The sequence below is a fragment of the Telopea speciosissima genome, chromosome 3 (genome assembly GCF_018873765.1).
Source record: "Telopea speciosissima isolate NSW1024214 ecotype Mountain lineage chromosome 3, Tspe_v1, whole genome shotgun sequence".
NCBI classification, from domain to species: domain Eukaryota; kingdom Viridiplantae; phylum Streptophyta; class Magnoliopsida; order Proteales; family Proteaceae; genus Telopea; species Telopea speciosissima.
Window position 1 is genome coordinate 3,487,269 of NC_057918.1, and position 24,491 is coordinate 3,511,759.

A 24,491-nucleotide genomic window follows, 5' to 3' on the forward strand; every position below is an offset into this window, starting at 1 on the left:
TCGAGGGGAAGGGAAGAGAAAGGCCACATGGCCTGCGATGGCACCACGGCCCCAGTAACACAAAGCCAAATTCTCATTCAACTTTCTTCATCATAGATTACATGCTACCATATACAATTTTTTTGTTTAAAATAAGAAGACTCCTAATAGAAACTACTAAAACAATTCTTCTCGAGATAGGAAACTAACAACTCAATCACCTACGCAATCTACCAATCCTATCCAAAGCTCCCCAATATAAAAGATTACAAGATAATTCCAAATAACTAAATAAGCTTCTATATCCTACTGAACCACAACCAAACTTGAACCAGGTTCTCGGTCTGTGCCTCCAATCGGATTCGACCCGGCGCATCAAGCGTTACTGCATCACTTCTCTGGCCGTATCCCTCGCAGATGTCCCACCAACTGCACTGTTACTAACTCCACCACCACAGCTGGTAGCAGAATACCTTTGCATTTCTCCTCACGATTACCGTCATACTGCCGGAAGAATACGAAGAAGAAGAGGATCTGCCAGAGAAGAAGAAACCAGAGAAGCAGAGGAAGAAGAAGAAGCGGGACAGGCAGTTAGAGACAAGAAGAAGGTGGGGCCAGTTCATTTGTTCGTCTTCTTTGTTTATTTCTTCATTTTTGGGTTGCAGGTATGGAAAGGGCTGCTTTTGGGGAAAAACGATGAAATGGGATTTGATATGGAGAGAAAAACGATAAAAAAATAAAAAAAAGCCTTTTGCTTTTTGGGGGAAAAACGATGAAAAAGGGAATTTTGGGATTGGAGGGGTAAAATTGGAATTAAAATAACTTAAGGGTAATTTGGGGTTTTAGATAAATTAGACCTGTCCACGTCATCAGTTAATGGTTGTTTTCAAGAGTTAGTGTACGGTTGATATAATCTTTCTAAAGTAAGGGAGGCGGTAGATATTTTTCAAAAGTTAGGTACTAGATTGATATTAGGCAAACTTAGAGGGGAGGGGATGATATTTTCCCAAGTAAAAAGGCAAACTTCTTGCAGTCTGATGTGTGCATGAATTGACCTTAAAGACTACAGTACCACCAAGAACTCTTTTCATTTGGCAACAAGGTCACTGCCTTTCCTCACTTTCTCCCCAACACTTTATAATTGGGCCTCTCAGCAAGTAACTAAAATTCCCCAAAACAGTACTGCATTAACCTCCAACTCCCTTCCCCTCCCAACCCCCAAAAAACCCACCGAACTGATCACATCACCCCCTCCTACCCAAGTTGGACCTTGTCATGAACAAAGAGAAACTGTTACCTTGCAGATAACAACTCAGAAGTCCACTCTATTAGATATTCTTTAGAAGAGTTTCTGAAGTAATATGCAGCATTTCATGAAAACCAAAATGGAAAAATTTAGGAATAAATCCCCAGCAGCATTTCAGTCCAGTGGATTTATTGACCCCTATACCAGCATCTACACTGCATGGGTTGAGTGTTACTCGGGGAATAGAAGGGGGGGGGGGGACTGCAATCAAGCAAACACCAACCCAAGCACTACTCTCACTCACTGAACAGTGAGCAGAAACATATCGCACACAAAATTTAAGAATAACATTTTCAAAAAAATTCAATGAGTCCACAATAAGAAAGACAATTTATTTCATGCAAAAACAGAAATTAATCTTCTTCCAAAGAGGAGAGGATTCATATGTAATGTTAATACAAAAGGATGTGAAGATGGATGCATGAAGCATCAAGTTAACAGTTATATGGCCCTCAGATGAAACATACCCAGCAATGGTATGTAATATAGAGTCATAGACCAGGGCCTGCACATATACCACAAGAAGGAAGTGAAGCTGGATGCAGAAAGCATCAAGGTTGTGCAGCCTCCAGAAGTTTCTCATAGACTTGTCTAGCGGACAAGTCCTCCACCTGGTTCAAGAAACATTAAAATCTTTTATACAAAGACAGATCAAAGCTTAAAATGGAAAAGAAAAAGAACTAGTTTTCTACCTTTATACTTCAAAACAAAAATAAGGTCATCTCTTGATTACATTGGAATAGGGGCTCATAATAGACCCTCTATACTCGAATAAGAAACGATAAATCAATTATAAAAGAATAAGGGAGAATTTCTTAGATCAACTAGATAGAAAAAAGATGAATAAATTACTCCCCCCTCCCCTCGATTATGCCTGAATGACAAACCCCTCCCCTGGGTTTTGAGTAATGACTCTCCCCTCTCCTGCATTCCCAAGATTCTAACAACCGTACCCATTCAGTTAAAAAGGACTGTTAAGTGATGACATCACCCAAAATATTTTCATTTAAACCCCAAAATGCCCTTATTTTTCTGATATACCAATAATACCCCTTAATAAAAATAGACAAAATCTCTTCTTCTTCTTCATTTTGTTCGAACATTCCAGCGGAAGTTTCCCTTTCGTTCGAACACTTCGGCAGAAATCAGCGAAGATATTCTTCATTTCGTTCGACCACTCCAGCAATATCAGAGAATACGAATCTTATTTCTTTCGTTTAAACACTCCGGCAGAACCAGAGAGCTGCTTCTTCGTTTCAGTCGAACACTCCCGCGCTATTCTTCTACCACCAAGTTGTTGAAGGTAAGGTGTTTCATCATCATATCCAGTCCATAAGAAGAAGCAGTTCAAACAAAGTTGGCAGCTCTGGTGCAATCACCCACTATAGGTGGGTTAAGTTTGAACCCGATTGGAATTGACCATGTGTAAAAGGATAAAGGTTTGAAAATTTCTCTGAAGAAAAAAAATAGAGACAAATGGAAATTCAAGGGGACATTAACTATGGTAAGAACAACAATAGTTGCCAGTGACATAAACAATTGAGGATGCTTTGCCACCATTAAAATTGAATTGTTCTCAGACAATAAACACAAAATTCATTTTTGAAAGAAGGTGAATTATTTTCTGCAATTATATCCATAAGTTCTAATCCCCAATTGAACTGTAAACTATTAATGGTAAACCATACAACCTTAAGAAAATTTAATTCATCAAAACTTCTTGTAACCTATCAGGGATACAGTCTGCACTTTCTTCAGATTGAAGAGATTTAGCACAATGAGCTTCCCTTTCATTTCAGCAACAGTAGAGGTGCAATTAAAGTGTGTCCCACAGAAGATTGTGGAGACACTGTGCCCTGTGCCATGTGCCATGTGCCATGTGCACAGAAACGAGTGGCTGGCTAATGGCTAATGGCTAACGGGTATGAGCCAGAATGACGAATCGTTCTTAATACAGTTTTGTTTTATTTGAAAGAGAGAGAACGATGAGTTATTATTCATTAATCAGAGAAGCTGGATCATATCAATCTTCATTCTGAGTTTGTGAAAAGATTATGGATTTCCAATTAGGATAACTCCAAAGAGCAGAGGAATTGAACTACTGGAGTCCTGTGCATCATAGTTATCGTTTGCTACTCTGTTTGAACAGAAATGATAAAATCTTCTTCCCCAAAAAACCCACATTAAACCCACTTGTGATCATTCATAGAATCAAAACTGTGTGTGGAGAAGTAAGAGGTTTTTGAAAAATTCATCACAAATGGGGCAAATAGATATGAGAGCAGTTCAGAACTTCAAACCAGATCTCCTAAAGTTGGATAGAGACCAATCAAAGATGCAAATAAAAAGTCAGAAATCTGATTTCAAGGAAATCCGCCAATTTGGCTCCCAACTAACTTCTCAAGAGTTTTTTTCTGAATCTTCAATAAACGACGAATCTAAGAGGTTATCTGAATCGGGTTTTGATCCATTTACTGTACTCAAACAATAGAAATGGTGGCCATGGCTTTAAATTCATTCTCCTAGAAAAATGAAAAGTTTACCGTAAATTTCTTACCTCCAGTATATGCATGGAATGGAAACTCTAATCGTCTGGCATTAATTTGTTGATTTTCTGGATCTGGGCTTCTAAAAGAAACGTTTTTGATAGTGATGGTGAGAAAGAGACGCACTCAAAATAGTCATAAACGTATCTTTTATCTGTCTTTGAGCAGGTGGATGTTGTGGAGTGCCATTTTCACCAATAAATTTCCAATTTCCACTCATCTTTTTTGGTCCAAGCTGTGAGAGAATAACCGAGATGGGAGTTGGTTGCAGGTCCAAGCGGAGATGGAAGATGCACGTCCAAGCACTGGCAGGTTGTTGCGGCAATGGCTGTTTCAGCGGGTGGAAGATGCACTCTCCATCTTCACTTTCTCGTTTCCACAGGTGGGAGACGATAGAGCAAGGAGAGAGAAGTTAGAATAGGGTTTTTAGATAAACTGTAAAAGGGTAATATAGTCTTTTCCTATCACTTAACAGCTTTTTTTAACGGAATGGGTACGGTTGATAGAATCTTGGGAATGCAGGGGAGGGGAGAGTCATTACTCAAAACCCAGGGGAGGGGTTTGTCATTAGAGCATAATCGAGGGGAGGGGGGAGTAATTTACTCAAAAAAGATTTACAAAATTAGTAGATATAAATTATATTTTACAATTACAAGTTATAATTTTCAAAAGATTTACCCAATGCCCATATGAGTAAAAAAGTTAAAAAACATAACCTAAAATACCCCCAACTTCATTCTCTCTCTTCTTCTTCCATGGACAACACCGGTGCAATCATTTCACCCCCCCATCCCCCTCCCTCCCTCCCTCCTTCCCCAACAAACCCACACCATCAACAACGCCTCCCCTCCCTTCGTCCTCCTCCCTCCCTCCCCTGCAAACCACCATCCCATTCTCCTTCTCTCTCTCCCTCTCTCTCTCTACAGATCTCATTGTTTGCGTTTAGGTTACGATTTCCATATTCGAGGCTTGTTCGGTATCTAGGTGATCCTTAGGGCGATGCTTTTCGGTGAGTCTAAGCCTTCCTTGAATTCTCCCCTTCACCACCCTCTAATTTTCCATTCAAGTCCTGGGAGAAGGCTGGGGGAGTTAATTGATGTTTCTCCCATCGTATAAAAAAACTCCTATTTTACATTGTTATAAACCATTTTTCATTCGCATCTTCTTTTGTGGATGATTTATTAATGTAAAAACAAAGGAAGAGAAAAGGAAATATATTTCATGAATCATTTTACTCGTTTATATCAAAAAAATAATTATTTTACTTGTTTCACTTGCAATTTGTTCAGATAAACTTTCTCTGTCAATCCACTTCTATATGATCTTGCAGAGAGCCATTGTCCATTTGTCCTTCCCCTTCTTTACTCTTGAGTCCGCAGTTACTCCTCTCACTCCTTTACACTAACCTGAATTTCTTGCAACAAAAAGAAGTGTAAATTTTAGTAGTGATTGCCCTAATCTTAAGCAGGCGGAGGGCCCTTCTTAATAAAATCACTTATGGCTAAGGAATTTACTGTGAGCTCCTAAGTTTTTCAATAGGATCAGGTAGTATTTTTAACACCGGGAGAATGGAGAAGAGTAGTAAAAAGACTTTAAGAGAATTCCATGTGAAACAACCAAGTCAATCATTTTTGTCTTTCACTGTCATAAAAGTACAAGGTTTCAGTCCAGATAACGGTAATAAACATCAGGGTGAGTTTGCAGGGGAGCGAGGGGGTAGGGGAGCATGGTGGGGCGGTTTGCAGGGAAGGGAGGCGTGGGTGGCAATGATGTTGGAGGTGGTGGTGCGGGGTGGGTTTGCATGGAGGAGGGTGGGTTGGGGTTGGAGGGGAGGGAGGAGGGAGTGGTTTCGGCTTCGTTCATGGAAGAAAAAGGAGAAGAAAGAAGAAGAGAGTAAATGATGTTGGGGTATTTTGGGCTATTCCTTCAACTTTTTTCACTCATATGGGGATTTGGTAAATCTTTTGAAAAATGTAATTAGAGATTGTAAAATATATTAAATACCTACTAATTTTGTAAATCTTTTTGTTATCTAGTAGATCTAGGCAATTCTCCCAAAGAATAATCACTAAAATTTTTTTTTTTTGGCTGGTTTGGATTGGTGATACTAGATGTATTGGATGGAACCAATTGAAGGATGGCTCCCAGTCCTTGGTCATGCATACGACTCAAGTGAAAGGTTAAAGACCACATTATCCCGCCTATGTGGGGTCCTTGGAGGAATGAGTATGGAGCTGGTCCTAACCTTTGGCATTTTTTGTGCAAATTGGCCGCCCTCAAGACTCGAACCCGGGCATTTACCCTAGCAGCCCGAACTTTATACCATTGCTCTAAGCAATGGCCCCTACTCAACAAATAAACTGAAATCATGCAGAAAGAAAGGTTTGGCATTTCACTGGCACTGGCAGTGAAACTTGAGAATAAGCTAATAAGTTAACATGCTGCCATCCCAATGAGAGGCACCATGTGGCCATATGATGTCATGTAACTGTAAATGCTGGCATAATTTCTATATCCAACTGCGGAATTAATGTCATATTAGCTTACTGACAGGAAAATAGCATATAGTGAATGTAGAACTTTTCATTACATAAGAGGCTACTCATGGTCAACAAAGTCACGGAAAATCGTAGCTTGCAGTTCTAAGCTTCTATTAATACCAAACAAAATTGTTATAAATGTTTATGGACTCACCACAAGGAGCTTTGACTTGTTATTCCACCCCCTTTGAAGAGTCATCTGGCTCAGTCGTAGACCCAACACCTGTGCCAAGAACATTAAGCAAATATGCAGATATGCCCCTAAAATTGACAGTTTAACAAAATAATTAAAATACTTCAGGTTGTCTTATGGAATAAAAAATACCTTGCCCATAAATTCCAATAGCTCATTGTTAGCTTCCCCCCGTGCTGCTGGTGCAGCTACTGTCACACGAACATCATCTGCATTTACTCCTGATACAAATGAATAGTAAGTCTTTGGGAATCTATTCAATGAAACACTAGAAAATATTCCAAACACCGCATATCTGTATTGAGATATGAAAGAAGTTCATCGAAGTACAGATATGAAGAATAAGGGCAGCTTCAATTGATTGCTCAGTAACTAAACAATACAACAGTGATGTCCATCATTCTAAGGGTCCATGTGCTGTACTTACCATCATATCAAGATTGTAATTAACCCAAAGACCATGAAAAAAGCATTTTACTGTCACCAAAAGAAGGGGGGGGGATCTGACTTTCCACTTTTCCAAGAATCAACATCTGAAGAAAATCAAACTAAGCGGATACGATCAGTTTCCAAAGCCAGACTGCGGGCTGCAATATAATTACCCCAGAGTAAAGGACTCCAAGCCCAAAAACGATCACAGAAACACAAGGAAAGGATGGACCATCCAAATATTTCCTTAGCAGAGAGTTGCAACATTAATTTCATGCTCCATAAAATTTTAGGTGGCTCTGACAGAATCAAGCTTTTAGCTTTATGCTTACAGCCCCCAAACCTAAGAAGGTTAAGTCAGGAAGAACAACTATAGGATTTGGGAACCTTTTGACAAACAATACAACAGTGATGTCCATCATTCCAAGGGTCCATGAGCTGTACTTACCATCATATCAAGATTGTAATTAACCCAAAGACCATGAAAAAAGCATTTTACTGTCACCAAAAGAAGGGGGGGGGGGGCGGGGGATCTGACTTTCCACTTTTCCAAGAATCAACATCTGAAGAAATCAAACTAAGCGGATACGATCAGTTTCCAAAGCCAGACTGCGGGCTGCAATATAATTACCCCAGAGTAAAGGACTCCAAGCCCAAAAACGATCACAGAAACACAAGGAAAGGATGGACCATCCAAATATTTCCTTAGCAGAGAGTTGCAACATTAATTTCATGCTCCATAAAAATTTTAGGTGGCTCTGACAGTATCAAGCTTTTAGCTTTATGCTTAGGTTAAGTCAGGAAGAACAACTATAGGATTTGGGAACCTTTTGACAAATTCTATAACGAGACCTGATTGATTATTTCAAGAATCCGCTTGGGCATTCTCTGTCAGGCACATGTTCCATCAACCGTGGTGCAGTGACAGGTGGGCAAAGGTTGGCAAGAAGGGTGAGGTTTTGGGAAGGACTTGATGCTATGAATGTAATAGATGTTATTTTAGACATAAAAGCAATAAACAAAAGTATCAAGTCAGTACATTTACTTGTAATTGCGGAACGTTGTGCACGGTCTTCTACTTCTATTGCCACTTGAACAAGACCACCTTCTAATTGTGATATGCAGGGTGGGACAGGCGCGTCCTGCAGAATAGTCATGCAAATTATTAGAAAATAAATTGGCACATAGATTTAATCTATGACACCTACATTTGTTGATGAATGCGTAATCAACATGACTTGCCGAGAAGATCAATAGATTAGGACACAAAATCTGAAGATGTCTGTTGACCGCATCCATGAAACAGAATAATGTTAAAGTATAAACTTTCTCAGGTTAGTTAGGACCTAGGACTGAGCTGACCAAATATAGTGAATTGGCTTATGTCAATGCTTGAAAAAAAATGGCGTTTGCATCAAATTCTTTTCCCAATAACAAATAGAGTCATTAAGGGATATGACTTGTGCAGTTCCAGGAATATGTGCTAGCTTTTGCAGTTCCAACAATGTTCTATATAATAATTCCCCAAACATTCTGCCTGAAAAATGCGCCGATGTGGAGGAAAAAAACCAACTTACCCAATCATGTAATCAGGTTCCATGCAATGCAAACACAAGGAAACATGACAACAACAGGGCACATATTGATGATAGACAATATATTTATACCTGAGGGTTTGTTTCTGCTGCAACTGAGCTAAGTGCGCCATCAACAACATAAATGAAAGGGGCACCTTCTGAATCTTCTTCTGTGCGGTAACAAACAAAAAGCCCACAACCCACACAGGTCATACGGAATTGTTTTTCCAATTTCCCTTCGCCACTGGATAAGAAAGATCCACAGTTTGTACATATGAGCTCCAAATGCAACTATAATTTACTTACATCTTGAGACCCTGATTATCAAATGCAAATAATTGCTTTAGGTTGAAAGGTAGCATGAACTAAATAACCCAAGAAACAACAGGAACACAACCCGTCATGAAGGGACTAAAAAGAACTGAATGATATTTTGTCATTATTTTTGGGAGGGGGTGGGAGAAATAGGATGGATAGGATGCCAGCAGACAAGCCACGACGGTCAGCTGACCCCAGCTATCTACAATAATTATCGCAGGCATAGCTTTTGGTACTGAGTCTTCCATATTTTAAATTCTTATTAAAGCATAAGTAGAGTTAGGAAGTTTAGTGTCTTACCCAGGACAGTTAGATTTTGAAATATATAGTCTAACATATGGAAATAAAATATGTAAGAACAACATAATAGTTCAAAAAATCACCGACAAACAGCAAACCACTGCAAGTGATAACACAATAAAATGAGTATAAGTGCTTCCGATAGGAAAAGCTTTAGTATAATCAAGAGAAACCTGTAGGAGTAAGTATGACGCAATCCTGGGTTCCGAAACCCTTAAATTAGATCTCTATGGGCCTACAAGTGACCAAAAACTCAAATTGAATGAGTAATGGCAGTTCCATAAATAGTCAGAACTGTTCAATCCCCTTTTGATAGAGAGAAACACAATCTGGACGTAAGAGTAATTAATTTAAAGAGAGGAGAAAAACTGGAGTTTAATTTCAGATTGGGGATAAAACAGAAGTAATTTTGGAAAGAAGGGAAAAACTGTAATCAGAATAATTGAGGACTTCTCTGGAATTTCAGAACAGTCCAGGGGAAAAACAGAAAGAACTCTGTTAGAAGGGCTTTTCTGAGGTATTAGATCTCAGCAAAATACCTAAGGGGGTAGCACAGTTGGCAACTGGCAAGGGCCAATACCTCAGAATTAAGAGGTCATGAGTTCAAGTCTCCTTAGGGCCTATCTATCCCGGAAAAAAAAAAAAAAGATCTCAGCAGTAGAATGAAATATAAGATAACTTCAGAATGAGGGGCTTTTAACAAATGTTTGAAGAAGCTGTCCTTAATTGTAAATACCAAGAATCAGTCATCTCCTACCTCTTGATTTGAACAGCCTAGAGGTAGCCCAATTTCGTTTCCAGTTTGATAACACACTCAATATGAAGCCATTCCAACTGAGATTTTAGTATTAACTTCCAAACCCTCAGCCCTCATGAATCCAACCAACCAACATGAGAATCAACAACCTAAATACCAGATAGATATTCTTGAAACAAAGCCTGGCAGAGGCAAAGGAACCAGACCTGAACTTCTCTGCAAAGCTCACTAAAGAGGACCTGGTAGGGGGCAGGGATCTAAGGGTAGAATCGCCCTATGGAGGTGATCTAAGCTCTGGAATACCAAGTCGGATGGGCTAAAAATCAGTGAGTTTTGGCAAGTTTTTTGTTCAACCCAGCGGCAGTGCAAGTAGCATATAAATAAGAACAACAACAATAACAGCAAGGAAGAAGAAAGAAAGAGGGGAGGAAGGAAGAAAAGAAAGGAGAAGGTAAGATGATTCCTGAGATAAGGAAGTGATGAGAAAACACTAGAGAAAAGAAGGAGCAGCAGCAGAACACTTTAGACCCTCACGGTAGGCACAACTCAAACCAATTACATTCCATCCCAACCTGCAAATTCTTCCACTTTCATTCAATTGTTACAATATAAATAAGCAAAGACTCCTATTCATCTATGTAACTGAATATAGTAACCAAATCAAACTGGAAAACTAAATAACAATCAAATCTCCTATGTATGTATACTTCCTTAATAAAATAAAATTAAAAATTTACAAAATAATCCCAGATCCCTACATCCACTATCGTGTAACTGCATCACAGTATGTTTTCAACATATTTTAAAAAAGCCAAAATGCATATATCTTCTTCAGATTCCTATATCAGGGAACCATTTACCTCATGAAGAAAGCAGAACAAGCTTCCCCAACATATTAAAACCTATTAACCAAGCAACAATCAGAGCATTATGCCTCTGGTATTAAAATGGAAGTAAGTTCAACTGACAAGCTATATCCATCATGTGGTGGAATCTCTCGACCATTGATAGTTGTTATTCATTATGATGCCAACTCATGGTTATTTCTATGCTTACTTATGCCCCTCTTGAATTTCTCATTGCTCTTAGTAGATGGGTAAAAATCAGCCTCTCGAAATAGGATATATCAAATTGGTTAAGTTGCTAGGTCTGCCAACGTTTACCTCAAACATTAACTATATGGAAACTGGCCATATTTGTGGCCTAAATAACTTATGTCAAAGCCAGTTCAATTCTTAGATTTTGGTGCCATTAGAATTGTCATTTATCTTCCCTTAATCTGAGTAGAAATATATAATATTCCCTCCATACTTCTTCTATGTTCTTTTGTAAGCAAATTTCTTTTCTTTTTGGTGTGAATATGGGTAGGGAAAATTATATTGTGCGGAATTGTAACCTTTTTCTTCTAGCATGAAACATGAATTATTTATTTATTATTTTTTTAAAAGGCCTAAATTCATCGGATCAAAACTTGTTCATATTCATCAGTTTTGGTGCCTCTGGAAAGGTTGTCCAGAAATACTTTTCCGTGTTTCTCTCAATTTACAAACCAAGTGCTAATCTTATGTCAGTTTTGTTTGCCTTTTTAATTACTTGGGTCCACATTGGTTGCATAAAAGAGTCGATACATTCTCAATCAGGTTTGTGTTTTAATGCAAATATACAACAGAGTGCTAATCTTATGACAGTTTTGTTCACTTTTTTGTTTACTTGGGTCCACATTGGTTGCATAAAAGAGTCGATAGATTCTCAATCAGGTTTGTGTTTTAATATAAATATACATTTTTTTAACTATGGATTTTAGAATATGTATAACTTATGTTCACTAATCACTATAAATAGCTTTTAAAAGGATCAGAAAACTTCCTTAACTTAGATTTTAAGGTTTCCAGTAAATAACATTTTTTATTTCATAATGTCCTAAGCAAGTTTTTAATAACTAAACTTTAAGTTCTAGTGCTGCTTTTCTTCTCCCTTTGTTCTCCATCTATTTCTCCTTTTAATGAGTAATCAGTCCAAGTTAGCTTCTCTCATACTTTTTTCATCATAATTCATAACCAAGTAGTTGGAATACCTAATCCCTTAATAAAGCAAACTTTCGTTCATTTCTTGCTTCTAAGAAGAGTGCAAGTATGTCACTTCAAAATATTTACCACCTTGCCATCTGAGAGCTTCAAACTTAAAAAATTTAAACCTTCAACATTTATAAGAAGCCTCTGATTTGGAGTTTAGCTAAATATTAGTTGATTTCAGTTTTTCCATACAAATCTCTAAAAATCCATGCATATTCTAGTGAGAGAGAGAGAGTAGTAAAAAATTGTATCTAATTATCAATGCCCAAGGAACAGCTGGCTATTGCCTGGTGGACGACTAGTGTTAGGAGGCTAAAACTACTAGGCATCAGCAAGCCACCTTAACTAAACCTAGTCTACACTACATATTTTGTCCCATCTTCACAGAACTTTCCCATACCTTTCTTAACGAGGTTTTGAAGGTTTTTCATAACAGTTAGAAAGAAATCGCATAAGTACAAGAATTTAACTTTTGAACCAGGAATTAACATGTAGAAAGCATTAGCTCATAATATTTTTTTTTTCTTTTTCCTTCTCTATTTTCTCCCCCAACTGGAGTAAGATGTGTGATTATCTGGATCTAAGCTTCTTTCCATGTTCCTAATTTACTGCATCTACCAATTGAAAAGGAAAAACATAAACCAGAAGCAATATCCAATCTTATCAGAGAAACAAAAGAATGTCTCAAATGTTACTATCTAAGGGCTATATTATATTAGGGAGAGGGTTCTCTGAGCAAGCAGGATTGGGGAAGTGCATCAATGAGGAGTGACAAAACGGTACATATATAGTAGGCAGCAGAGTCATTTCATGTGAGGAGGAAAGAGATAGACATTGATGTGCTAGCAACCCCCATCCGGGCAGCTCAGAAAACCTTTCCCATTATATTAACATACTATTGAGGCCAGAAAAAAAAAAAAAAAAAATACCGTTTCAAAAGAACTTTTCCACCCTCACTAATATTCAGTCTAGCAAGATGTTTCTTCTTGTCCAGCACATATGCTCTGTCAGTTTTCCGCTTAGGCATTTTCTGCAACTGGGTATCTTCAAACAAATGAATTTTGTAAGAAAAATATGCTCTGCGTCATTAGCAAATGCCACAACGATAAGAAATATTGAACATATTAAGAAACAGAACAGAGAAAGCATAATTGTGAGGTTTCTACAAACTACTCAAACAAAGGGATCCTAAGCGGTTCTTAAGCACATAAGTTTAAACCTCACAAAAGAGCCATCCATAACCTTATATGTGTTTTAGTTAAAACAAACCAGATTAGATTCACGGCCAACATCCACTACAATCAACTCAAACTTTGCTGCTCCTCTTTTTAATCAAAGTTTTAATTGAGGCCACTTAGAGCTACAACCATTCCATTAACTGTTAAAGAATACAATAGAGGGATTTTGAATTAACAAAACTACAACTATGCCGTTTGAGAAACCCTAAGCCTGAAAGGAGAGTTGGGGGGGGGGGGGGGGAACAAAAGCAGGCGTTTATACTTCATTCAATTGGTTCAAGTTCCATCCAAACAAAGATTTTTCCAAGAAACAAGACTGGTAACAATATCAGAAGATGGCACAGAGAGATCAACAGAGAGAGAAAGAGAGGGAGAGAGAACCCGTGATGAGGACATGAGAACCACAGTGCTTGCAGTAATAGACGAACAGATCGGACTCTGGGCCATCGGGGGCTGCGTCCTCGCTCGAATACGTGTGCGTCGTTCTCTTCGGCATTCTTTCCTCCTCAGTAGTCCTCACTGCGTTTCCGTTCTCCTTTCCTCCTTCACTAAAAATTTCAATTTCCAAAAGCTTCCACGAAACTGAACTCCATTAAATAGCACATGCGTTTGTGAAGGGTAAAAATGTAAATGGACTTCTCAGTGTCGCTACACAAAACCACACAAAATAAATGGGGTATCGAAGAACTTCTTTTGCTCCCAAGGTGGAAACTCAGAAACCAGAGAGGCGCTCCGCTTCTGCTAGGGCATCAACTGCGTCATACCGAGGTGCTCTTCTCCATTGACGGTCGTCTCCGGCTACTATTCAGGTATTATTCGATCATGTTGTCTACCTCAGACCCTCAATCCTTTCCCCTCTCTCTGCTTTTCGATGAGTAACCGTGGAATCGAAGGAAGGAGGAGCAGGAATTTATATATTTTCTGACATCTGTCGTCTCCCTCTCTCATTCTTTCTTGCTTTCTTTCATTGCACTTCAATTCTGACAATATGGGATCTGATGTGGTTTCTTACCATACCTTCTTCCGTTCTCAATACTCATCGGGTTCAGAAATTCGTTATCCGTGTCACGGGCGTGCATCATTGCTGTATACCCCGTAAACAAATTTTTCGTTCTTTTAGCCAATAACTGTCATTCTTCCATTCGATGGAATCATTTTTGTCATTGGGGAATTTGTTCATTCCTTGCAAATCGACTACACCGAGTGCAGAACTTTTCAAAGATGAAATCTAAACTGAATTTTCTTCTAAACCCAGCAAATATACCGTTTCTTTTACCAAAGCGTCTACCCAAGTTGCCTCAGAACCAACCCCGAAGAAATGAAGGACGCACACATACACTTACTTTTCCCCGTCCCTCTAGTTACAAACTATGATTGAAAATTTTTACCAGTGACCTGGTTTGTTTGGTCTTCGGAGTTTCTTTGAATTTATGTAGTTTGTTTACTCTTTTGTAGATGGATTGGCAAGGGCAGAAGCTTGCAGAGCTGCTGATGCAGGTTATGCTCGTTGTCTTCGCCGTTGGAGCTTTCATTACTGGCTATGCCATGGGTTCCTTCCAGATGATGTTGATCATTTATGCTGTTGGTGTTGTTCTGACTACGCTGATCACTGTCCCCAACTGGCCTTTCTTCAATCGCCATCCTCTCAAGTGGTTGGATCCCATCGAAGCTGAGCGCCATCCAAAGCCACAGCCTGTGACTTCAAAGAAGAAGCCCGCCAAACAGCACCAGAAGTAGGTCTTTGTGACAAAAAAAATTGGCATTTGCTAGAGATTTCATCTTTTACTTTGTTTTAGCATGGAACCTTGTTTTGTTAGCACTTATACTCTGACAGTGGATGCTTACTCTTTTTGTTTTGCCATCAAAGTAATAAACCCTTTGATGTGATACTTATACTTAAAGAAGAGTGAAAGCAGGGAAATTTACTTCACCTTAAGCTTATCATATATATTATTTTTTTCAATGTTTATACATGTTGGATTTGTAGGTTCCTAAGTGCCTCCCTATCAAAAATCCATTACCTATTAGTTATTTTTGATCAACTTGGTCAATATGTTTCAATTACATATTCACTATTTTATATCAACTTGTTATTTATTTTTCTTGATGTCAAACTTCGTATAAATATCAATATGACTAAATGTAGTCATATCAAAATATTGGAAAGAAATGAAACCCAGTTCACACATCAGATTGATTCCTTTCAGCGCAAAAACATGGAATTTTATTCATAGAGAAATGAAAATTTTCAGGGTATCCTAAAAAATTGCGTTATCAAATTTTCGTCATGGTCTCATCAGTTGAGAAATCAAATTCAGATAACAAAGAAATTCATTTATGGAATTTCTGCCCAAATCAAGAGCTTTAAGTTGCTGCTGCTGTGGAACTGTAAATGTTCCTCTATGGCTAATGTCTTGAATTCAGAATCTGGAGGAACAGAAGGGGGGATACTGGGGACAAATACAATAAGCAACGGAAGTAGAGGGCAAATACCAATAGCTAGTTCCATTTGCCGTTGATAATGAGAGGGAAGTTTTTCTTGTTGGGTTGCTTCTGCTGTAGGAAATGGGTGAGTGGCATTGCTGGTGGAGTGAAATTCTGAGATGATGAATTAGAGAAATTAAATCAAGTTGGAACACGCTTCTAATAAAACTACCAAACATTTCCGTTTTTGTACTGGGAACCTGGCAACACCTGGAACACATTGCAGGTATGTTGCAAAATCGAGCATGAGGGAAACTCTCAACTTAAGGTTTTTTCTCCACCCCCGCGGGGTGGCCATAGTTGATGGATGAGCATAGGCTTTTGAAGGCTGCATATGATTGTGAAACAGTAGTTAGTGAGTCAATTGGGTTATATGTTGATTCAGAATTCTAATTATAGTTTAATTCTATTTTGAGTCCCATAAGGCCATAGAAAGAGCTGGATGGCCAACTCTTTATGTGTTGGTTTTCTGTTAGGTTCACCTGGAGTTTCCCAAGTATTGAATCTTCCAAAACAAGTGCAGCAGACTATTGCTTCAAAAAGCAATTTAGGTGTGATGATGCTCAACTACTTTCTTCAAAAACAATGTTGCAGACTATTGCTTCAAGAAGCAATGTAGTTGTGATCATGCTTGACTATTTTCTTGGGTACATCCAGTTTTCCATGTATTCTATTTTAAGAAGAAGATTAGCACAACACTGCCTCCTATTTCAGAAGATTGGACAACACTGCCTCTGCTTTCTGATGATGTATCCATTCATCCGGTTCCAGAGTCAATCCTTGACAGGTACCTTGAGTGATGCATCAAATGGATACAGAAGTATAATTCAGTGGCAAGGAGCTACCGTTGAAGATGCACATGGAAATGCTATGGCACCTTGATGAAGTCTTATCGTGGTGCTCACCTTGAGGATAAGTTGATTCCGGGGATAAGGAATAATGGAAATCTTTTACTTGTAACGCCATATGTAATCTGTCAAACAAAGTTCCATGTGATAATAGAATGTTAAGTTTATGAGAATTAATTCTAGAGTCAGTTATTGCTTGTACACTAGTAACAGAAGTGTTAACTGTCAAGTTGGCTCTGTATTTTTTCGTGAATTTGAAACAACGAATGCTAATATGATTCCATCTTAACTCTTGAAAGAGGTGATCTCAATCCCATCGAGATCAACTCAATCCTTGTGAACTTTTTTTCTCCCCATCTTCCTGTTGAACATCATAGCGCAAGGTAATTAAGAAGTTGTATTCCAATTCATACGTTAATTAGAATTTGCTTGCTACAACACAGAATAAAAGGTACACGCTAAAAACAACCAGTGCAACCCTTAACACTGAATGTACCTCTAGAAGATACAGAACAATCCTATCATAACCCATTAAAAACCCATGAAGCAGTACACCAGAGAGCCTGAATTTTAGGGGGAAAAGAGGACTTCGTTCGCATCTTTCTTGTATTTCTTCCAGTTCCAGCCTGGAGGATCATAGCCATGATAGTAGTTAGTAGAATTCGTTGCAATTGTAACTTCACAATGAGCACCGCCATTTCCTTAATCTACACTTGTAAAATCAGTCGGATCATCAATTCTGATATGAGAGCATCCTTTTTTTTCTCTGCCTCCGGTCCAATCTTCCGATATCAGCTCAGTGACCAAAAAAATCTAGCCCCCAGTAACTCTCTTTTGTTGAATTCCAGTCCAGCAAACGGAGACAATAGTTCAATAAATTTCTTAGAGAAAAGAAATACAGAAGAGAAGAGAATAGTATCCAAGAGAGAGAGAGAGAGAGAGAGAGAGAGTAATATTATAGAAGTAACTGTATTTGCCATCTTCAAAAGAAGATGGGGATTAGCACATTCAAAGGGTGGGAGAAAGAAAGGAAAAAAGAACACTTGGTCCATTGGGAAGTTTGCCATTACTAGAGAAGAACGGCTTTGAAGAGGAAGAAAGAAGAAAATCTGTCCAGCCTTATCCCTCCACTCGATCTCAGTTGCAGCCCAATCTGTCCATCAAAACCCTAAATCCAATTCTGCCCCAAATTGCAAAATTATAAAACTACTTACTTGAATTAACACTGATCTCCAACAGTAGCAGATTGAAGAAAAGCTAAGAGTGGACCTCCCGATCTACAAGATGCAAGGAGTCACTGGGGATTCCAGTCCTTCAACCTTGATATTAGTCACAAGGGGGGGTTCTTGATATGACACACTATACAGTCTCTGAAGAGAGAAGCAGCAGCAGCAAAGACAGCAGCAAAACAATATTTTTTATTAATCAAATTCGTATTTAATGCTGGCCTCCCTTACAAACTTATATAGAAGACTCAAAAATAGACTTAGACACTAAAAAGGAAAGGCCTAACCCTATCCCTAACCTATTAGGCAACTTAAACTAACTAGGAAACTAAAATACTAACAGAAATAGACTCAAAACATGGCTGGACTTATAGAATCCTAATCCAGCCCAACTTACATCACATGGCCACTTAAGTTGTCACATGACCACTTAACCAAGTCACATGATCACTTAAATTGAACCAATTTGATGCATCCAATTTGAACCGGTTCAATTAAAAAAACATAAAAATAAACTAAGTATTGGGCTAATCCCGTATGCAACCTATGTACCCCTAGTTTAGGCTCATTAAAGTGGCCTAATACATAGAAAACCCTTGGGAACAAAGGCCCAACATGTATATAACCCAACCCTAGGCCTATTTCTAAAGAAATAAGCCAATTTCTATGATGAACCTGCATCAGCAATATTATAGAAGTAACTGTATTTGCCATCTTCAAAAGAAGATGGGGATTAGCCCATGCAAAGGGTGGGAGAAAGAAAGGAAAAAATAACACTTGGTCCATTGGGAAGTTTGCCATTACTAGAGAAGAAGGGCTTTGAAGAGGAAGAAAGAAAAAATAGGCAGAATACAATGAACAATGCAGAAAGAATAATATCTTTGAGTAAAGAAACTCTTAGCAGTGGAGTAATATTATAGAAGTAACTGCCTTTGCTATCTTCAAAAGAAGATGGGGAGTAGCACATTCAAAGGGTGGGGGAAAGAGGGAAAAAAGAACACATGGTCCATTGGGGAGTTTGGCAGCACTAGAGAAGAAGGGCTTTGAAGAGGAAGAAAGAAGAAAAAAATAGTAAGAGTACAATAACTTTCGAAGAAACAATAATATCCTGGAGTAAAGAAACGTGTAGTAGTAACTTACAGTTGATAGACAAAGCACAAGCATTTTCTTCTCTCTTTAAAAATCAAAAAGTGAAGCTCAGAGCAGGTTTATTTGTTTTCTTGGTTTCTGATTTCCATGTGTATTATTATTACTACTAGTAATTTATCTATATTAGTGTACGACATTGATTGTTTATGGCACCATTTTCTTAAGAAAAAGAATTATCAAATACTGTGAATTGGTAGCCTTTCAACTAACAAGAATAATTCCTTCTCCCACAGGAAACAGATTAATTCTAGCTTGGGCTGTGAACAGGCCAAATATTATTTGAATCCGTTTTTGTATTCAATCCTATTAATATCATAGTATGGAACTGATTTATAATATGCAATTACTCATTGGGTCATTATTGATAGATGCATATACGGCCTCATTACTCATATGCATGTTTCTTTCCGTATAAAACTCATATTAGTGGTCTTATGTGTCATTGTAAAAAAATATAATGTGTTTATTGCCATAATATATTCATTTTTACAACATCTGATGTCCATTAGTGGAATATTTAAATGTGTATAGGGTATCTTATTTAGGAACATTCATTCTCACGGCCTGCTTTGGTAATCTTATCAAAGCAGCCCATCCTCAATTTCCCACATGGAATGATGATGTGACAGTTCTGAAAGTTAGATAGTATATGGTATGGATTAGTCACATGTCAAATTTTAGAGTCTTATTCAATCAAATCCCTCCTATGTATTGGCATTCATCCTCATGTATGTCTATGCATTCCTACAACACACTCCCATGGTCCTGAATTTTGAAATATTTTTTGTCACTTGGCAAACTATAACTGGGCTGAGATTTTACACGTGAATATTAGATCTTGTGGTTTGTGGCGTACCTATCCACAAAATTTGGGCCCCATCGGATAATGTCCAAACAATAGGTTGATGAATAATTTAATCTAATCAGATCCGTTCACAAAATAACCTGATTAGCTTATCAATGTGGCATGTTCTGAAAAATTTTCCTTGTGTTATATTACTTTGTACATCTAGGTTATGATTAATTTAACCTAATCAGAAATCTGATCACAATATTTGATGTTGCAATAATAACTGAATTGGATAGGGATACACCTATAGATATCTGGTACATATTTAATGCACCTTGTCTAGTAATAAGGTCTTATATTGGATATGCATATATCCACTTCTAATCTGACCTGTTCCAACGTGTTTGCAGCACTAATTCTAACTTTTAGTTCAAACTATAGGGCCTGTTTGGATTTGCAAACGGATGGAACTGATATAGAAGAGTGTTGAAACTCTTAATTAGTGCCTATGCAGAACTTGGAGCTTAAAACACATGGTTATATTTCAATAGCTATGAGTCAAGTTGGAATGTTCAATTGGCTGCTTTGTAACCCAGATATTAGTCCAATTGGAGGATCGTGGCATCTGGTTCAGAGCTAGACTTGGTCGAAGTAAACCAATTATTAATGCAAGTCCTTAATGGAAACATACTTAAAAGAGAAATGTTAACTCTTGCATAGACTTGGAGCTCTCCAGGGAGAAGTTAAAGAAGAAGATGCCCTCAATTTTTCCCCCTCTGTTGACAATTTAGTGAAGTTTTTCCAGTCTTCAAGAACAAGTTTGAGGTCATGGAGCTTCCTTTCAATGTCTACACAGCAGTTGGCATGCATTGTGCACACCTTGTTCATATCTTCACTGGGCTGGTAAAATCCCCCAAAATAGCTTGTGTCTAGGTACTTGATCCGCAAACCTATCATGCTAGTGACCATATCATCTTTTATGATTTGGAAGACAGACTGATCACTATACCCCGGATACAAAACCCTCGACATTTGCCAGTATTTGAAGAACTCAATTGATAGGCCATTTGATCTCACATAGTTGAATCCTCCATTGATGCTATTACTTCTCTCTGTTGGATTGCCTCCGTAATAGTCACAGGCAATGTGAATATCAATGCTGGGGCTGAAGTGTGGAAATGGATTTCTGAACCACATCACATCTGCATCCTGCAATTAATTCACAGTGAGTTATCTCCTGGGTGCTCAAAAATGGAGACAGATTTTATAAATGCAATGATTAAAAATGGAAACACTGTGGCAAGATTCGGACCGTGAAGACAAAACTGTAGCCCAATTCAAGGATGGTTTGCAAGATCTCAATCTTCCACCACCTGAGCTTGAGGTAATCTATTGTCATGGACTGTTTCTTAGCACTAAAATCAACTCTGTGGGTAGTGAGGGGGTAGCAGTGAGGATGTATGGCCTTGCACCTATCAAATGCTTCATGATCCATAGCTATGATCAGCAGGTGATTCAAAAGGCCTTTGGTCTGTTCACCTGTCTGGAAGCTCTCAAGGAAGAGGTCTAGGATAGAACCAGGACCTGCATATGCTTGGTTAAGGGTGGTAAGGATTACAGTCCTATCTTCCATGGAAGCTTTCCTTAACACATTGGTCAGCTCTATTTGTTCTCGAATCTGTAAATAGCATGAAAAAGGAGACATTGATTAGTGATGCATCTTTAGTCCCAGTTAGGCGGTTATTAAATAATCTAGCACAGCATAGAATTTACAAAGTGAGCTCCCTGTACTATTACATTCATTCCTGAGTTTTGCTTATGATCAGGTCATGAATCTACATCAGTTATGATACTTGTTAAGATAATCTTCCTTGGAATTGTTGTGAAGCAGAATCACCACTTTCATTTTTTTTTTCTTAACCCTTTATTTTCTTTAGACTCCATTTGTTTCATGGGAATGTTTTACCAGAATTGTCTACTTTATATATGAATAAAGAAATATAATTTTTTTATTGAAATGCAATAGGAAAAATTAAGAATACAACTTCCATTTAAATTTTTCTTGAATGGGATCTGTTTCATACATCTCTTAGATTGATTATAGAGAAGGAACCCTTGCTTCAAATATATAGCGAAATCTTTTACAGGCAATTTACTGAAATACCCATATAAACCTCTTAACGGTCTTTCGGAATCAACTCACTAATACAAGCAACGGAATACAACATTGTACCTAGGGGTGCAAGTTTGGCCCTGTCGGCCCGAACCCGCCCCGGCTCGCCCTGAGCCCGAATAGGGTCTGGGCTGAGATATTTGGCCCTGAGGGCGGGTCAGGGCTGAAAATTTTTGGCCTTGAGTTAGGGTCGGGTCGGGTTAGGGTTGAGGCCTCGAGCTAAGCTTGGCCCGGCCCAGCCCGACCCTGATTTAAGTTATACTATAAAATATATATTGATATAATTTATACATTATAAACTTTAAATTTCACTCACATTTTTTTATATAATATATTATATATGAAGATAATAAGTGTTATAATATAATTTATTATATTGTTATTTTATGTAAAATTAATAATGTTCTTCCCAGCCCATTCCAGCCCATGTATTTCTTTTCCCCTTCCCATGATCAGTGCCAATCAGGGTCAGCTCGGCCCGACCCTGAGGGCGGGTCAAAGTTGGATTTTTCTGGCCCTGAGTTAGGGTCGGGTCGGGCCTGGGCCCAGCTAAGGGGACTTAGGGTTGGGCTAGGGTACTATAAAGCCTAGCCCAACCCGACCTTGTTGCAACCCTAATTGTACCCCTAACATAAGGTTCTTATCATATACAATCTTATTTCCTTTTTTTTTTTATTACAAAAGACGAGAACAAAATAAAGTTTCCCATCTCATGTACTTCTTTCCACCTAATGTCCACTCAATACTTGAACCCAAAAGAAAAGAAAAACAATCTTATCAATGCTTTATGTTTTGGGACTTTCTTTTATCAGAATCTTTAACCATGAGATTTGACCGTTTGATTGAATTGAGAACGGTATTTTTTCATGTCATACGGGGGATGATTGCTAATGCTGAATCAAGAGTCTAATTATAGTGTCACATTAACATTTGGGTGAAGGAAAACTTAATCATTTATTTTCCATTCTTACTTTTTTGTTTACGCGATATATATGTATTGGGTAAAGACTGGACACACTGGCACTGTGCCCAGCATGAGTCTATCTCTCTTCCACCCCCTATGGAAATGGCCCCTTGCTCTTCCCATCCCACCTTCTCCATTGGCCACAGTTGCTATCTCCAAGAAAGCTAGCGGGTATGCCCTACCCTCTCCCATATGTATTGTATCAAAGATAATTTAAAAATTGATTGAGTCGTTGGTCATTACAACCCCTAGAGGCAATAGTTTGAATGATCAGCGAAAAGTAAGTAAAGAAGAACCAAGAAGCACAAAGATTCTCATTTACCATGCTAGACTCACTAGTGTTGATTTAAAATTTGAAAGAAGAAGACGGATAGAAAATTTGAGGGAGGAAAGAAGGGGCTTACAGACTGAGTTTCCAGTGACTTGATGGTCCCTTTAACTGGGTTCCTCCAAATATAGAAGAGCAAGCATGCAACAAACAACAGAAGAAGGCAGATGAGAGTCTTAAATCTGTTCTCATCTCTCATCTCTCTCTCTCTCTTGCTCTCTCGCTCTCTTTCTTATTTTTTATGATCTCTGTCTCCTTGTCTGCTCTTATGTTCATTCCTTGTAAAAAAAATGATAGGGGAGGGGAGTTTGGGTGTAGTATTAACTGCTTGGGTTGTAAATATGGCAAATTTGTGGATCCGTTTAGATTTTTTACCAGGACAGACCGGTGCATGAATCAGTGAAAATCAAATCCTAAGAGATCCTCTTCCTTCCTTCCAACTTCCATGGATCATTCAATACCTTGCTCCAAGGGCCCACTAGAAAATGCCCTTCAACACGTGTCTGATGATTACAAGAGCGGGACCTACAATGGTTGTCTCATGGCAAAAGTTCAATCATATGTGTTCTTTCATTTCTTTTCCTTTCTGACACTCTCTCTCCGTCCTACATTGCCAATTCAACCTGAATCAGTCGGATTAATTAAACTGACTGGTTCTTTCGGATCTCAACCGGCTCATCCCGATTGAATCGAATTCTTATCAAGGTTTTCTTCGGGTTAAGGTTTTATGGAACCGGTAGAAATCGAATGCATCGATCAAAACTTTCAACTAAGAAGAAATTTTCCTAATTCATGTAATCCCTTCTCCAAGTAACTGTTAATTAAATGGGCTGCACTGTTTAGTCCGATTAGAGTTAAACAGGCCCACAACCCAGTTAAGATCCGATTCTAGTACCCGATTATAACCTGAGATCGATTGAGACTGACCGAACCCATTCAGGCCCAACCTAGTTAGCTAAACGGCAATCACATGCAAGACTTGAAGTTGGTTAAGCTCGGTATTGATATTGATACAGATTGGTTATATCAGATTAGATTATACCATTTTGTCCTTCAAAATACCTATACAATATTTATTGGACCATTTTACCCTCCCTTGTTTTGATACCACTTTACGATATCGATATCAGCTATGGCCAATCCGAGCTACATCCTGATACTAAAACCATGGTTCATCCAATATAAACATTCTAGGTTTTAGATTTGATTTTGGTGTTTAAGGCTTCACGTTTCATGTGGCTAGGCTAGAGGGGAAGAAGAAGAAGACTTGCTTG

The 24,491-nt window shown here is 38.3% G+C and overlaps 3 protein-coding genes across 3 annotated transcripts; 1 reads left to right on the top strand and 2 right to left on the bottom strand.

Moving 5' to 3' along the window:
• Positions 1–1,657: 1,657 nt before the first annotated feature.
• Positions 1,658–13,815, bottom strand: LOC122656357 (UPF0235 protein At5g63440). Its single transcript, XM_043850836.1, has 7 exons — positions 13,637–13,815; positions 12,947–13,061; positions 8,661–8,814; positions 8,039–8,135; positions 6,697–6,785; positions 6,526–6,594; positions 1,658–1,896 (listed from the first exon to the last, which is right to left on the bottom strand). Exons 1-7 carry the CDS (start codon positions 13,749–13,751, stop codon positions 1,837–1,839), a joined length of 699 nt encoding a protein of 232 aa, XP_043706771.1. The 5' UTR covers positions 13,752–13,815; the 3' UTR covers positions 1,658–1,836.
• Positions 13,816–13,955: 140 nt separating this feature from the next.
• LOC122656358 (probable signal peptidase complex subunit 1) lies at positions 13,956–15,191 on the top strand. The gene is made up of 2 exons (XM_043850837.1): positions 13,956–14,064; positions 14,711–15,191. The coding sequence occupies exon 2, from the start codon at positions 14,711–14,713 to the stop codon at positions 14,990–14,992; it is 282 nt and encodes a 93-aa protein (XP_043706772.1). The 5' UTR covers positions 13,956–14,064; the 3' UTR covers positions 14,993–15,191.
• Positions 15,192–20,312: 5,121 nt separating this feature from the next.
• Positions 20,313–23,316, bottom strand: LOC122656356 (uncharacterized protein At4g15970-like). The gene is made up of 3 exons (XM_043850835.1): positions 23,294–23,316; positions 21,065–21,430; positions 20,313–20,961 (listed from the first exon to the last, which is right to left on the bottom strand). Exons 2-3 carry the CDS (start codon positions 21,383–21,385, stop codon positions 20,458–20,460), a joined length of 825 nt encoding a protein of 274 aa, XP_043706770.1. The 5' UTR covers positions 21,386–21,430; positions 23,294–23,316; the 3' UTR covers positions 20,313–20,457.
• Positions 23,317–24,491: the final 1,175 nt, after the last annotated feature.